Source organism: Sprattus sprattus, assembly GCF_963457725.1.
Source record: "Sprattus sprattus genome assembly, chromosome: 10".
Lineage (NCBI taxonomy): Eukaryota > Metazoa > Chordata > Actinopteri > Clupeiformes > Clupeidae > Sprattus > Sprattus sprattus.
The window spans coordinates 3,217,407-3,235,370 of NC_137908.1; the positions used below are offsets into that span (position 1 = coordinate 3,217,407).

A 17,964-nucleotide genomic window follows, 5' to 3' on the forward strand; every position below is an offset into this window, starting at 1 on the left:
TAAGAGAGTAATTCATGACGATCATAATGAGAACTGACCTAAACTGGAATCATTACCAGAAACGTTCTATCAAATGATGGAAAAAAGATGACGTTATAACGTTACAATTTTATAGGCCTAACTATAGATATGGTATTTATGATGTTCACTGTGACACTAGTATGAGTGAGATTGGACTTAGTTTTTACTCCAAACGTTCTGCAAACAGGATATTTTATTTAAAATGACTATGAAAAGAGACATTTTGCAAATTCACAGAAATGTTGGTGAAATTTGAGTGTTAGCCGTATGTCTTTGATTCAATCATAATAATAATCTTCACCCTGCCTTTGTCAAATGGAAAATATCTTTTTCACTGTTTTCAAGCAAAAAATACAATAGTACAATAAAATGTTCCGCATTTACAATACAGCATATTAGGATAAATCATAAATAAAAGTGAACTAATATCAATTATAATACAAAATGAACAAGAAAAATACACTGTAGGATCCCAAAGTGAGTCATACTCAGAACTTCTATAGAGAGGGCAGCCAGTTAAGCCAATTGGAGATTTAATTCTATTGGTCACTAATCCATTGCCAAGGACACAGGACACCCACACACTCTCCCACCCACACACACACACACACACACGGCTGACAGGCTCATGGGTGGGAGGAAGACAGCCAGGGCCACTCGGAACTCTTCACCCCGCCTGAGATCTCAGGACAGATCCACCCCCCCCGCCCCGCCCACTCTCAGTCCATATCACATCCGGCAAATGAAATGTCTCTTCACCCATTATTCTTGATTTGATGTTATGTTGAGGTTAATCCAGGTCTGTGTTGCAATGGAGGGGACGCTGATTCGTGAGCGCAAACCAAACATCTGTGTGTGTGCTCACTGGCACCAGTCGATGGTATGGACTATAGCCAGAACTACACAGAGCTATTCCAACAAATGTAGTAGTTCCTTTAAATCTGTACATTTTTACAGACCCACACATCCTATATAACATTGCAATGTAATTCATCAAACCGGACCATGACAAAAACAATTCATGTCATTGAAAATACATTAGAAGAGAGCACACATTATGTTTAGTTTGTCTGTTGTGGTTTGACAAGCCCCCGCAGCCTTAAGTGGTCCAGTGGCCAGTTTACAGTTCTTCTCAGTCACTTTGGTACATTTCTGAAATCAAACTAAACATTTTCAAAACAGTAAATGTATTTCTCAAAACAAGTCGACATGTTGTTTTTTTCTGTCAAACATGTCGGTGCCGTCATCAGCATTAAATTAATTTGTGTCATCGTTTATGAGCAAGATAGTCAAAATATTAAGTCATGAAGTCAATGTAATAGTGAACTAAAGTAGTATTTTCCTTATTTCCAAATGTCCATTGTACTGTCCATCTCTTTCACTAACAATGACTGATCATTGTAACTCGTCTCCAGACTAACTGAACATTATGTTGTATAAATTGAAGGTTATACCTGTCACTAATCTTTATTCCAAGTGGTTTAATGCTGTAAGAATGTAGTAACAGGATGCAGAACATTAATCGGAGAAAGCAGACAGCTCTCTCATTTCCAACCCTGCTGAGTGAACAGGAAGCTCTTACTGCATGTTACTAACATTCCCTACGAACCAAGTCATTCTGTAGCTCTTACTGCATGTTACTAACATTCCTTAAGAACCGAGTCATTCTGTAGCTCTTACTGCATGTTACTAACATTCCCTACGAACCGAGTCATTCTGTAGCTCGTACTGTATGTTACTAACATTCCTTAAGAACCGAGTCATTCTGTAGCTCTTACTGCATGTTACTAACATTCCCTACGAACCGAGTCATTCTATAGCTCTTACTGCATGTTACTAACATTCCCTACGAACCGAGTCATTCTACAGCTCTTACTGCATGTTACTAACATTCCTTAAGAACCGAGTCATTCTGTAGCTCTTACTGCATGTTACTAACATTCCCTACGAACCGAGTCATTCTATAGCTCTTACTGCATGTTACTAACATGCCCTAAGAACCGAGTCATTCTACAGCTCTTACTGCATGTTACTAACATTCCCTACGAACCGAGTTATTCTACTGCTGTGAGTGACGAAACTGATGATCATAGACTTTCCCTCGTAATTCAAAAAAGAACCCCTATATTGCAATATTGAAAAGAATAAATAGAGCCAACAGTATTCAACATTTTTTGAGGCCGCAAACCATTCCTGGATGGTGTTTGTGTAGCAAAAGTCTTCATAGGCCCAAATAACTTCATACAGTAATTTAGCATGTTGGCCCTTACAAAACCTTTGACACTCTAAGGGCTGAGATCACTAGCTGATTCCCAGGAGGGTACACTTTGTGTGTTGTTGGACCAATGGTGAAATATCACTGGACAACAGGACTGACTTGTTTTCAGCCATAGTGGCACGTGCTGTTACTGTACGTTTCCCTCATGCTGGCCTTGCACATACACTCTGGCTGACTGACCTATGACCCTTTGGACCCACACTTCCTGTTTTTTGGACAAACTGACAGTAATCCATCGAGGCTCTGAAGAAATAAATAAAATGAAGAAATGAAAGAACACTGTGTCAACGACACTGATGAAATAAATGCTTGACAAACAACAGTAAATGGTTTAACCATTTTGCATGTCATGGATAGATGTTTTGGGGGTTATGACCATTCAGCAGAGAAGGTGCAAAATACATTTTGATCAACATGACGTATGCATGACAATTGCTAGTGTAGGTAACTATAGACAATTTGACAAACTAATTTGCATGAATGTTAGTCAAAGCATTTCCAATTTGTTCCAAACTATGACAAATTGCAGTTATCATGTACACAGGTGACTAGATGATGTGGAGGTTGAACAAGAGAATTTCAATTCGGATCTGAGAAATGGACCAAAGCGGAAAAAAAAGATTTGAACTCCTCATTCCTCATTCAATTTAAGGCTAAATAAACACTGGCTGTTTGAAACCGGAATATAATTTATTGTAATAACACTCACTTCCATCACTACCACCCACCCCCCCCCCCCCCCCCCATCCCATCCCATCCCATCAAAGAGCTCGAACAGTCATTTAAAAAGTATTCAACAGTTCCTTGGATTTTCATTTCAGGAATATACTAAACTCATAACTTAAGCCGCCTGGTGGCTTACAAGCTTCATGGTGTGTAGACCTTGTGTTTAGTGCCATGTTGTTGTATTGTGTTGTTTATTCACGCTTTTATTCACGCTTTTATTACACATTGATGTACTTTTTATTCACCAGTTTGTAATTCCAAGGTGAATTTGAACATTTGAAAAAGGCTATTCTACACTAGTCTAATCTATTCTACAGTAGTCTAATCTATTCTACTCTGTCCTATTATAAAGTGAAGGAGTGGAACGTCCTGTGTGAACAAGTTACAAGAGGGATGTACTGTTCACACAATGTTGAAAGTCATTTATACACAGAAACATGGGCGTCAGGTCCCGGGCAGAGTACAGAGCAGAGTATACTGGTCATGGAGCAAAAATCCTGCTCTTGATACATATTGGACAGAGCTGTACAGTCCGTGCACCGAGCCGTACAAGATTAAATACCCCAGGAATCTTAAGACTGTTGCGAAGACAGCTCTGCTACTTTCAGCCTCGTGAGTAAGGCTTTTTCGATTCTGATTATTCTAGGACAAGTGTTTAATTTCACCAGGTGAACAGAAGCGTTCTGTTTTACAGAAATCAAAAGGAAAAGAGAGAGAGAGTCGGACAGTGTTACCATGATCCATCTGGAGCCGAACAGAACAGAAGAGTGAGTACAGGGAGATTACAGTCGAGCGTGTGTGTGTGTGTGTGTGTGTGTGTGTGTGTGTCTTAACATGGGCCGGTGAGTTGGGAGCCCTATCGCTAGGCCTTTTCTTCCTACCCATGAGCCTCTGCCTGAGTGTGTCTGCTTCTCCGCAGAGCCAGGCCAATCACATGAGGGGACGAGACTCATTCCTGCCACCACAACCACACCCCACCCTCCCCTCACACTCACTCCCTCCCCACTCCCTCCCTCCCTCCCTCCCCTCTGTGGTTTAGAGCGGGCAGCAGGTTTGCCATCTTTGTGCATGTGGTTGGGAGAATGGGTGCCCGCTGTCTCGTCTCGTCTCGTCTCGTCTCTTCTAGTAGCCTATTTGGAGAATGGGAGCCCCCCTGTCTCGTCCTCGTCTCACTGTCTGTCTCGTCTCATCTCATCTCATCTTGCCATCATGTCTTTTTCTAGAAGCCCCACTGGGCTGCCTCTCCTCCCCCCGGGGCGCCACTCATTCCTGGGCTATGCTCCGCAGCACGTACTTCACCGTGTACGCAAACGCGGCGAAGCCCACGATCACAAACAGGTTTGCCAGCGCCCCGCCCAGTAGTCCATGGTTGCGGTTGGCCTGGAGACCGCCGGCGCCGGGGGCCACAGCCACACCGGGTGCAAGGGGGGCGTGGCCATTCAGGACCGGCGCCCCGTAGTGGGCGTGATGCCCGTCGCCGTCTGGTACGACATCGGGCAGGGGCAGGGCCTGGGGTCGTGAGTTCAGCTCCTCCTGAGCCTTCTGTTTCTGCTTGATCTCCTGGAGGTGAGACACAAAAACACAGATTACACACACACACACACACAAACACACACAGACACACACACACAGAAACAGTTTGTCTGTTTCTGCTTGATCTCCTGGAGGTGAGACACAAAGTCACAAATTACACTGGAAACTCGCTTCGCAATAAAAACCATATGACACAGAAGGCTATTATGGCTATAACGTGTATTATATGTTCAGTATAGCTCTAGCAGTTAGTGTAAGACATGTAGGTATGTGTATCTATATGGCATATTTATTGTTTATCTAGTTGGTATACTATTATTTGTCTTTCATAGGTATATCTTATGTTTAGTACTTATTGTTAAGTTATGTTATGTTATATCATGTGGAGTACTCATATGTTATGTTATGTCTTGTTTTGTTATGGTAGTGTGGTATGGTGTCCTGTCCTATGAATTTCAGTGCCCAGTCCGACTCTGTTGTACTGTGCATCTGACAATAAAAGACTTTGACTTGACGAGAAGGCAAAGGACATGTAAAGTCTTTCTTTGTCCACAGTTGCCTTTATTGCTAGGTGACCAGATGACGCGCTTATTGTAATGAATAATTTCCAGTAAGATTCAATTCGTTAGCAAATCTAGGCCATTCATTCCTTTAGAGCAGCAGTAAGGAGTTTGGTTCGAAAACATTCTCAATCTAACATGCAAAAAAAAGCACAGTGGGCACTGATGAAAGGCTTGCTAGCATGCTAACACTTAACGTAGCCAGCGAAACCGTGCTTTTGAATTATCATTATTTTTATTTATTTTTCATATTCGCAGAGTGGTCCAACAAGGGCACCTATGGAACTGCACAGCGAGTAGCCCAAGCGGCTAGCTGGAACAGCAGGTGTGGTAATCTGCCCTTCACATGACCGGGAACCATGACATTACATTTGAAGATGAAACCAGGACGAGTTGCTTATAAAACATGCTTCAAAAAGTGGAAAATTGTTGCATAATGTGGTCCTATGTCACTGAATGATCAAACAGATCGAGCAAATGCATCATGGAGTCCTCCCATGCTTTGGCTAGCTCCTCTTCTGCATTTGGCACAGAACAAAGCATTGCTATGAATGGATTTATCTCTTGTGTAGTAATCTTCTTCAATGGGGCAGATGATCTAGCATGCACTCATCCTATATACACTCTTTTTTTTTGGCTAAGTATTTAACTCTGGCCATGAAATTCGTTCAGTTCAACGGATCAGGGTTCATCGCTGGTGGGGACAGACCATTCAAACATGATCATTCTGACCCGTTTCTAATCTTTTGGAGTGGCTATAGTCTCCTTACCCATGAGTTTGTTGTGGAATGCAGGGGAGCTTACCTCAACCGCTGTTGGAAACAGTTCACAAAACACTTTGTCCTTAAGGTTGAACGCCAGGCTTTGGGCAGAGAGCTGTCGTTTCTGTGGTAAAAACAATATACATTTTACCAAATGAATAAGCTCCCTGGTAGGAAAACAATCATTAATAAACTTCCTGTGTTCAGTCATGTTAAAGACTATGTGACGAACATAATTCTGAGTGGTTTATATTTTTAAAACATTTCCAGAAGTATGCAAAGTAGAATATGCATAATTAATCAACATTGAATTATAATTAATTACAGTTTTTAATTAAAAAAATAAATAAAATGCATTTGAGAGCGGTCACTGCAACCCGGTCTCTCTCTGCACAATCCAGCGTACCGTCTCACACACACACACACACACACGCCAGCGTACCGTGTCACACAGACACACAGACACACAGACACACAGACACACAGACACACAGACACACAGACACACAGACACACACACACACACAGACACACACACACACACACACACCAGCGTACCGTGTAGTCTGATGTCTCAATGCTGCCGAGGGTGGGGCCTTTCTCCACCATGAAGCTCAACAGACCCGTCAGGATGGTGGAGACGGACCACGCAGGGTTCCAGGTGTCTGGGTGGAAGTCGGTGATGGAGAGGCATAACCTGAACAAACATACAAACATACAAACAAATAAACAAACATACAAACAAATGAACAAATCTGCTTCAACAAGCCCAGGAGAGAAAAAAAAAACAAATGTACTCGTCACAGACAAATCACCATCTGGATCATAATAACTAGAGTGACAAATAAATATAAATTTTTAATAAAATATGGTTCATCTTTTTTTTAAGACGAGCGAAAATTCATAGCTCTAGTCTAGTGCACCTTCAACCAAGACAAAATGTCCACATGTGACTGTTAACCATCCTCAACATATCTCCAATTGCTATTGTTGCACAACTACAAATTCTGCCTGCCCCTTCGAATATTAATTACTCAATTAATTAATCAATTTCATGAGATGTGCAACAAAAACTTAAAAAAAAAAAAAAATGAAGACAGGGTTAAAATTGCAATGTAAAGGCAATGAATTGGATTCCCAGAGAGCTCGATTTAAGACAACATATCCATGTGCACACAGTACTTATCACATGCTATGCAATATAATATAACCAAGCATAGATGTTGAGATATGGTAATAATTAATGGGATTATTACCGTGTGTTGCACTTAAACCTCCCGTTTGGTGTGATCATGTAAATGCTCGGAGGCTTGAAGGGGAACTCCCGGGGGAATATTAGTTTTCCATGGTAATAGCCACCTACAAGAACGAGACACAACACAACTATGTCAACACATTATAGGAGGACCCATCTAGCAGCACCACGCTTGCCTTTTCTGAGAGGTGTGTGTGTGTGTGTGTGTGTGTGTGTGTGTAACATTATAGGAGTACCCATCTAGCAGCACCAGGCTTGCCTTTTCTGAGAGGTGTGTGTGTGTGTGTGTGTGTGTGTGTGTGTGTGTGTATGTGTGTGTATGTGTGTGTGTGTAACATTATAGGAGTACTCATCTAGCAGCACCACGCTTGCTTTTTCTGAGAGATGTGTGTGTGTGTGTGTGTTACATTATAGGAATTATATAGGAATATCCATCTAGCAGCACCACGCTTGCCTTTTCTGAGGGGTGTGTGTGTGTGTGTGTGTGTATGTGTAACATTATAGGAGTACCCATCTAGCAGCACCACGCTTGCCTTTTCTGAGGTGTGTGTGTGTGTGTGTGTGTGTGTGTGTGTGTGTGTGTGTGTGTAACATTATAGAAATACCCATCTAACAACACCACGCTTGCCTTTTCTGAGTGTGTGTGTGTGTGTGTCACATTATAGGAGCACCCATCTAGCAGCCCCACGCTTGCCTTTTCTGAGGGGTGTGTGTGTGTGTGTGTGTGTCACTTTATAGCAGCACCCATCTAGCAGCACCACGCCTGCTTTTTCTGCCGACTATTCTGCTACTCCATTACTTCATCTAAAGCCGATATATGCAATAAAACATTCTAACACATACTAGAAACATGTTATGAATTAGGGTGTGAATTAAACTATTGTCGCAGTGTAAGGTTATAAAACATGTAATCCCCACCTTCATATGGAGTTTTCTCAGGGCCTCGAACTACATAATGCCTAGGAGGAAAGACACATATCAGTAAGGGGTCCAAAAGAATGCCTAGAACACAGTTTGTATACGACTATTGATTGCTTCATAACGTATGATGACATTAGATATTGTATGACCATGACTGGTCAATAATATATTGGTTCAGACAATATCATATCAGGTGATTTAAAAATGATCGTCTTCAACAGATATTGATTGCTTCATAACGTATGATGACCTTAGATATTGTATGACCATGACTGGTCAATCATACATTAGTTCAGACAATATCATATCAGGTGATTTAAAAATGATCATCTTCAACAGATAAGCATACAGGTTACCCATTTAAACATGATAGCAACCCCTTCTACAGAACTGAGACAATTAGAACCACAGGGTTGGAGAACAAGTTGTACCATTCCAGAATGTTGGAGGGTAGAGGTTCTGCACAGATGTAAGGCACGGGGTCTTTCTTGATTCTGAGGTAATCCTGTTTCAGTCGCTGCGTTGCTGTGGTGGGCGCCCTCTTGCTGGCACTGCCGTTCATCTGGGGCAGAGGTAAAGACACTAGCATGAGGTTGGTACCAAAGGGGGACTGAATAAATACAAATGCAGTGTTAATCTGTGTTGACCCGGCGAAGCAGAGAATGTGGGTCATGGGTCTCAAATCTACAGTGCACTGATTACATCTCAGGCGTAATCTTTCACCCTCCCGTCCCGCTTCACCAGTAAATCTGTGACAGGTTCGCTCCCGGTGGACCAAATCACATGGGACGGGACGGGCACTCAACAACAGCAACGGCACACAAACACCGAGTCACTTTAAGACACTGCTTTACTTTGTTTGTGCAAATTTAAGATAAATACACGGAATAATGTATCTGGTATTACCACCGAGTTCAATCTGTTTTTTTTTTTTGCCACTGTTCAGTTCACATCACAATCTCTAAAACAGCGGGTATCCTCGGAATGTGTAAGGTGAAAGAAAGTTGAAAAAGGAACTGTGTTCCTGCTCCATACACTTCCTAGTACAGGCCAAACAAGCCTATGGACTCAATTATAACAACAGATCACGTCTCCCCAAGCAACAGTCTGGTTTCAGCATGTGAATCACACAAACCCTAATGCTTCTTACACCATGTTTAAAATCATCCAGGCATCCACCATTTAGCACAGAACGACGTGGTGTGGAAAAGTTACACTTAACATTTCTAGAACAAACGCAGTGTTGTTAAGAGCGCAGGAATAAAAATGACGTTTATGCATAGGTACCTAGCGACAGCTAACGTTAGTTACGCTTACATACAGCTTCCTTGAAATACTTCACCAAATGTCTTAACAGTGCTGTACATCTTACCTACGACACAACCAGAGCTAAAGAACTCATTGTTTTTGTCTGATAGTAAGCTGGGTTAACCGAGGTCGTTATTTCGCACATTTAGCTATGCTACTGTTGACAATCTGGCTGATGTGCCTGCTAACGTTAGTTGAAACGGCCATCATGCTAACATCAGCTAGCTATACAACTGGCTTAGGTAAGTCAACTGGAGAGGGTCATTAACTTAAGTTAACGCTTTATTTATTTTACCATTCATTTGAAGTCCTTCTCCTATATACTACACGAAAACAACATTACACTACCGGACACAACTAGAAGAATGTAGGCGTTTCAATGTAAAAGCAAACTTGTTATTACCTTTAAACCAAACGACACCGCGATAATGTTGGCAAGCTATCCTAGTAAGCTTTAAGGTCGCTAGTTCTGTCGTCGACTTTCTCAGTCAATGTTAGCCAGGATAGTTAGCTTGAGAGCTGTCTATATACTAATCAGTTAGCCGCCCAGGTTTAAAATTGCAGAGCTGTCTCGGAATGACCAGAACCCCAACCAATTCTGCACAGCTAGAAGGACCTAAAGATGTCTACATTGACAGTAGGCTGTCATATTTATATAAAACAAGGAGTAAACATCAGCCACCACGAGTTTGGAGCAGCATCACAGTACATTTTAGTTGGCAGGCTAGTTTAGCTAGCGAACATTACTTGATGCCGCTACAGTTATCTTTAATTCCTCTACTTTATTGTTAATTGGACGTGTAACCAATATATTTGAATTTAAGCAAAGTTAATAGGATAAATTACCTTCACAGATTCCAGAAGAAGTCTGTCGATGGCTAGACAAAGCGCCAGACTATATCAAATCCGTGATACAGAAAATGTGGAGCCGACACCACACAGCAATCAACTGGCTTCCCACTGTATTTCTATTACGTTTCCTCACAGATAGAGGGAGATGTTCCCACAACAATAGCAACAATCAGCCGGCCACTTACATCGGTTTGTGAAGTGATGTAAGAAGATGTCAAATTATTTATACATCTTAAGTCATTACAAAAGTGCCTGTGCAGATTTGGGAACCGTTATTAACAGAATATAATCTTATACAAGTGGCTTTTTGTGTCATGTATCTAGGTCTAAATGAAAAGCACCCCGGAGTTCAGGTTTCAGTCCTGGTCTCAGACAGCCAGCTTGACATACACGTCAGAGAGACTGGCTCCCTGCCCAATTCCAGTTTGACCCCTTTCTTGCTGTTCACCGAAAAGTAGCAGAAGTGTTCAGGCAGTCTGATCTGGAAGTTCCTCATGTTCACCTACAAGTAGCGGCCCTTCAAACTGGATCTTTCCTGAACTTGCAAGGAGGTGACACGTACACACATATCTGGGGCACTGCCTAGTGCCATGTTCCGGGCCATTTTAGCTGCAGGACTTTAGCTTCTAAATCTACATTTCAACAAACTATACTGGCTGGTGTGTTTTAGCCTTCGCCAGTGTGAGCCCCCCCTTTAATCTTTCCAGTTTGGCCCTGTAGTTTTATATAGGCTGAGTTGAACTACTCTGCCTGACATATTAAGCAATTCACAAGTATTAGTAACCTGGTGAACTGAAAAATGTCCTACCAGTATAACAGTACTTGTTTTATCATTTACTTCTGTGGGTCCAACCACCACAAATGTATGTAAGAAGCTGTTTTGTATGGTGACACGTTTGGGAGGATGTCATATAATTTAATCGTAATGTACACATGGATAACTACAGAACTAAATTGGGGTGTTTTGCAGTAGTTTCCCTGGTAACAGAAATCCCCTGAGAGATTTTCTTATTTTCTTGAGAAACTCCGGCAGAAATAAAGCCATGCTCATATCAAAGATATCACGGCAGCAACCAAACTGTCTATCTATATTTAGAGTGAGGTGACAGCTAATGCTTTTCTTAGTTACATTTACATTTAGTCATTTAGCAGACGCTTTTATCCAAAGCGACTTACAAGGATGTATTCACATTTCTTACATTTACACTGATGGCACACTGCACATCAAGAGCAATTAGGTTCAGTGTCTTGCTCAAGGACTCTTCGACAGGGAGTAATCGAACTAGCAACCTTCTGATTACTGAACGACTTCTCTCCTGTACCACTGTCGCCCCCAGTTGTATTTTGAAGTCTCAGAGTTGAGAATACCACTGCCTCACATGCTTGGATGCTACTGCATACAATATATTTTATTTATCATAAACAAGGATCAAACCTAGAAAGGATGCATTCGGTTCACCTCTTGTGTTATTCTTGACACTTTTCCAATACAGCTAGTATGGGCTTGTGGAAGAGAACTTTGTGCAATACCCAGTAAACAGCTTTATCTCAGTGGGTCATAGCCTTTTTCAGGCAGATGCATTTCATGTAATAATCGAAAACCTTTTTACATGTTCTTGTGTATAAATTCAGCAGGTACAGCTTTTGCAAAGAACAGGAATGTATTTGTGAAGACCACTAGAGGGCGCAGGCACATTCTTCAACTGTCCTCAGGAAGACATTCAGTAACAATCACATACACAATCACATAGACTCCAGCGCAGTAGTTAAATCATATGGACATTCACAGATATACCATCTCTGTTCGGGGATGGTAAATATAACTGTCTGTAGTAAATAGCAAGGACAATCATGTCAAATACAGGTGTGATTGAAACACTTTGCCTCTGTTTTCTCAATTTTATCCAAGGTTTCTCATCATTAGACATTTAGTATAATGTTTAAGAACAAATAACACGTTTAAGTGCAATATAACACAACATGTAAGTGTAATACATAAATCATATGCATTAGGTCATCTTAAATCTTTGCATGGTCAATACTATAACGTTGTGTGCATCACTGGGAGAAGAAATACTACAGAAATACTAATAGCAAAGTTTACTACTACCGTCACTGTTACGTAAATAGGTAGTTATTTAATAGGGAAATTATAAAGTTAATGTCCTCATCTGTTAGCTTGAGCACACACATATCTAATGATCTGTGAGAGAAAAATGTAGGTCAGACTAAGAAAGACAGCCCTCTGTTCAGACTCTCCTGTGTGCACCTGCGTGTCTCAGGCCACGGCTATTTAAAACAGTCACCAAAATGTCCCAAGCCGCTAGTCAGTTCTTCAAGTAAGAACGGGACGGACACTGACAGGTTAAGTTGTTTGGGTCGTCTCCATGCCAACGCTCTTCAAAGGTAATAAAGGTGCCCCAGCATGGAGGTAGGTCGCTGGCTGGTGCAGTCCGGAACGAGGGGCAGACTCCTTCTGTTCAACTTTTGGGGGAGGGGAGGCGCCACATCCGAAAACTCCCCAGAGAGGTCAGGCCGCATGGTGACACCTGCAGCAAGGACATCAGTGGTCAATCCCAGTCTCATACTCTTATAGTAGGCTAGTCTGATAGTAGTCTCATACTCTTATAGTAGTCTGACGCCACAGGATCAATCCCAGTCTCATACTCTTATAGTAGTCTGATAGTAGTCTCATACTCTTATAGTAGTCTGACGCCACAGGATCAATCCCAGTCTCATACTCTTATAGTAGTCTGACGCCACAGGATCAATCCCAGTCTCATACTCTTATAGTAGTCTGACGCCACAGGATCAATCCCAGTCTCATACTCTTATAGTAGTCTGACGCCACAGGATCAATCCCAGTCTCATACTCTTATAGTAGTCTGACGCCACAGGATCAATCCCAGTCTCATACTCTTATAGTAGTCTGACGCCACAGGATCAATCCCAGTCTCATACTCTTATAGTAGTCTGACGCCACAGGATCAATCCCAGTGTCATATTCTTATAGTAGTCTGACGCCACAGGATCAATCCCAGTCTCATACTCTTATAGTAGTCTGACGCCACAGGATCAATCCCAGTGTCATATTCTTATAGTAGTCTGACGCCACAGGATCAATCCCAGTCTCATACTCTTATAGTAGTCTGACGCCACAGGATCAATCCCAGTCTCATACTCTTATAGTAGTCTGACGCCACAGGATCAATCCCAGTCTCATACTCTTATAGTAGTCTGACGCCACAGGATCAATCCCAGTCTCATACTCTTATAGTAGTCTGACGCCACAGGATCAATCCCAGTCTCATACTCTTATAGTAGTCTGACGCCACAGGATCAATCCCATTCTCATACTCTTATAGTAGTCTGACGCCACAGGATCAATCCCAGTTTCATACTGTTATAGTAGTCTTGTGAAAGAGAACTTTGTGCAATACCCAGTAAACAGCTTTATCTCAGTGGGTCACAGTTATAGCCTTTTTCTTGCATTTTAGTATGTTTCATTCTATCATACTAGGCTGGAGTCTTACATCAGACAGATGCATTTCATGTTATAATGGAAAACCTTTTTACATGTTCTTTCATGTATAAATTCAGCAGACCCAGCTTTGCAAAGAACAGGAATGTATTTGTGAAGACCACTAGACTAGAGGGCGCAGGAAGGGCCACAGGAAGAGTTTAGACTAGAAAGACTTTGAGGAAAGAACAGTGTGTGCATGCAGTGACTACATCAGGAGGGGGAAACATCTCTTTAAAGCCTCTCGCTGTTTTATAAATTCGCTTACCTGTTATTTGGGCTCATTTAAAGCTGTGACTGAAGCTCCAGCACATGGTTATAAAGGTGAGGTTCAAATCCCAACTAAATTGTTTATTTTATTTGTATCCTTGTGTTAACATATACAATTCTCTTAAGCTGACTGAATGATTGTAGGCCTATTAAAGCAAAGGGAACCCTTTAGCACCATAGGGAAATCACCACACCAGCAGAATCCCAATCCCAAATCCCAACACCAACAAGGAAATGCCACTCACTCGGCCTCGGAAATCCTTCTGCTTCACTTTTGGAGAGACAGGACTTCTGTCAGCTGTACGAAACAACGAGAGGAAGAGTGAACACATGGCTCCCACCATCCCCCTATGTCCCTCAAACAAAGCTGGGTCATCTAACATTTCATTTACATTTCGTCATTTAGCAGACACTTTTATCCAAAGCGACTCACAAGGATGTGCACACATTTTACATTTTTACACTGATGGCACACCTCAGGAGCAAATTGGGGTTCAGTGCCTTGCTCAAGGACTCTTCCACAGGGAATCGAACTAGCAACCTTCTGATTACTGAACGCCTTCTCTACCTCCTGTACCACTGTCGCCACTGTCACATATCTCTTCTGTGGGGGCCTGGTCCAGTGACTGCATGTTGTATTACACAAACTAACCAAGACACACAGTGGCCACGCACACTTGAGGGAAGCAACTGAACACATTTCGCTTTTTTTTAAATGTCTCATCAGATTTAAAATGAAATTAGGAGGAATGCTGGAAGAGGAATATGTCCACAAATGTATACATGAACTTAAGTGTGTTCAGGGCTCAGGCCTTGAGTTCTGTAAAACACTTTGAGACAATGTCTATAGTTTATGGCATTATACACTATACTACACACTATGGAATATATTGGAGTGTGATGAAAAACATGTGTGTGACCTGTAAAGATGTTTGTGAGCGAGTTTTATCATGTGTCCCTTTAAAAACCAGCAACGACAAGCACTTGAGTGTTGTGTCTTCTTGAGATGAATCGATCACAACCACCACCATGACATCAGAGTACAGCAAAGCGCAGAGATGATACAGAGGCATAAACCCAAAGCCCATTGGAGAGAGATAGTGAAACCCTGGCCACCCCTGCAGTGTGAGATAGTGAAACCCTGGCCACCCCTGCAGTGTGAGATAGTATAACCCTGGCCACCCCTGCAGTGTGAGATGGTGAAACCCTGGCCACCCCTGCAGTGTGAGATAGTATAACCCTGGCCACCCCTGCAGTGTGAGATAGTGAAACCCTGGCCACCCCTGCAGTGTGAGAAGTGGTGCAGTCCACAATGGCCTCCACCAGAAACTATGCTCAGATGAAGGATAGTCTGTGATCAACACCAGAATATCAGGAGGACAGAAAAGAAGCAGAGACAATGGGTGAAGTGTTTTATTCCTTCTTTTAATTTTTATTCTTTGTTGTGTTTCTCAGCGTCTCCAGGACTGGAGGAAAGGTTTGAAGAAGTTTTTTCAGTTGAGTGTGAATTAAACACGTGTAAGACGTCTCCAAACCAGACCACCACCATCATTTAACAAGCATAAGACAGAGTGTGAAGACAGCTTAAGGAGAATGCAGAACAGGAAATAGCTGAGCAGTTAATAAAGAAGACAAGAGGTTTTGGTCGTATTTACAACACGTTAATGGAAGCTTGCTTCCTACCCACAGACCCAAAGACATAACACATAACACTTCTGCTGGTCCTCTACAGTCACTCCGCGCTCACTGTCAGGGGAAGATACTGTTACGCTCTTCAGGCACTGGTCATTACAGGCACTGCAGACTGACAGCAGTGGACTCCAACACAGATCTGCCCAATCTCAGCCACACAAGGGCCAGAGCGCTTCACCAGTCGTTTTTTGTGTTTGTTTACATTTCTGGTGGCCACTGACCCTTAAGAACCACACAGATTTAAGAAAGGTCGAATTATGTTGGGATTTTTTTTAGTTATCAGGGATGTGTGTCAATTGAATTAAAATGTTATATTTTTGAAAAATATAAAAAAATAGAAGTTAGTTTAATTCACTGTCTCTAGAATGAACAATATCTTCCACTGGATGTGTTATACTTACAATAACAGAGGCGTTTCCACATGAGAATGTTTTTTTTTTACCATCATCAAACACCATCTATAGCCTTAAGCCACTCTACCAATGACCGGTTTTTCTGCTAAGCTTTCGCTGATAAAGAGTAAATGAGCTGAAGTCTGAAGTAAACACTAACAGTCAACTACAAATTAACTGGAATCATGGCAAAGGGAGTCGTGCAGTTCCACAGGATGGTACGATTGTATGCGTGTCTGATAAATGGTCATGCTTACAAAACCGTCAGCTAGCACAAAAGCCGAGAGGGGTAAGTTCGCTATCAGCTCAAACAGAACATTCCAGTCTGTTCAGAGAGCACCATGCTAAATTATATTGTTGAAGTTACGCTGTGGCAAAACAGACGCTGTTACTGATATTTGGATTTGCGCGACAGCTGGAAAATTAGACAGCCTCTGACAATGATAATCTTAAAGCATACACAACATACTGGGTGTTCAGTATGAAAGATATCACTAGGAGAAAACCTGACAGTGTTGAGTATTATAACAGGGTAGATCCACCCATGCAATGCAAGGAAATACTGAGAAAAGTACGTCAAATTTATATCAAAACACCAAACGCCATCAGGCATATGCATTCAGGGGACATAAAAATATAAGTAAATATGTTAACCGCATAATCACTATCTATATAAATAAATTAGACCATCTCTAATTTTTATCGTCTCTAATTGGAACTCTAGTGCCGTGTTTGTTTTTCGTTGCGGAGAACTCTGCGGGAACAGTCTACTGTGTGCATGAGCTATCAAAGCAAGGCCAAAAAGAAAACATATCTATTAAATGCAAAACATTATTCGATACGGTACGGAAAAACAACAACAAAATCACAGGAACACAGCTGTTCGGCACATGTCCGTGATCATTGCACGAGTCCTCTGGGTAGAAAACAACAAACAAATATAAATAAAAACAAGACGAAATGACACAAATCACTTTTCTAACCAGACAGAAATTAAATGATACAAAAATAATATCAATAAAATACCGTACGAAGGAAAAGTGCACACAGTTGCATTTAAAAAAAAAAAAAAAGACGTCTCCACGTTTTAGCATTCCTTAAGAAATTACAGCATCCTCCAATCCTGCTCTCTATCTCTCTCTCTCTGGCAGAGCTCACAAAGTGGGACTTCCTGCCCACTCATGCAGCCTTCTGATTGGCTACTGAGGGCTCTCCCAGTGCTTCCTGAAGATCTGCCACAGCCACTCAGATGCTCAGGTTTACGACGCGAGGATTCCGGACCCTCATGACAACACATTAATAGACGCCACTGGACATCATGCCACTACTAACAGCTATACACAGTTATAACAGCTATACGCAGTTATAACAGCTATAAACCAGTTATAACAGCTTCACAGGTTTTTAACATCCCCACCCACTGGGCGAGGGGTTACTTTGCGTAAAAGTGAGTCTTTTCTTTTTGCAGCGGACTGGGCGGGGGGGGGACATGTGTGTATTCTTCCACTATGACCAAAGGAGTGTGTGTGTGTGTGTGGAGTAGGGGGGGGGTACAGGTGAGGCCTGTGAGGTCACTGGTTACAGCTCTCAGCAGCGCAGAATGGGCCAGCACACACTCAGGTCACTGGGGTCACTGGGGTCACTGGTGAGGTCAAACGAGGCAGTTCTCAGAGGGGTCATCTTGTAAATACAGGCTGCGTCATTTAATACTGGTTTTCATACATGGGTATGGACCTCAGGTTCACTTGAGGTTCTCTGATATTGAAATACTTTACTCTATCTAACTGATGGTTTGTTTAGCTACTTAGCTATTGGAAAGCAGAAATAAAAACCCAAGAGTCGTCAAGAGAAGATTCTGGTAGCTTCATCCATTGT

At 42.0% G+C, this 17,964-nt stretch overlaps 1 protein-coding gene across 1 annotated transcript; it reads right to left on the bottom strand.

Annotated features, from left to right (window-relative positions):
• Positions 1-4,077: 4,077 nt before the first annotated feature.
• On the bottom strand, positions 4,078-10,317 carry LOC308370955 (ubiquitin-conjugating enzyme E2 J2). Its single transcript, XM_080845706.1, has 7 exons — positions 10,210-10,317; positions 8,487-8,617; positions 8,053-8,093; positions 7,136-7,238; positions 6,438-6,576; positions 5,923-6,003; positions 4,078-4,585 (listed from the first exon to the last, which is right to left on the bottom strand). The coding sequence occupies exons 2-7, from the start codon at positions 8,615-8,617 to the stop codon at positions 4,289-4,291; spliced, it is 792 nt and encodes a 263-aa protein (XP_080701832.1). The 5' UTR covers positions 10,210-10,317; the 3' UTR covers positions 4,078-4,288.
• Between the last annotated feature and the right edge of the window lie 7,647 nt (positions 10,318-17,964).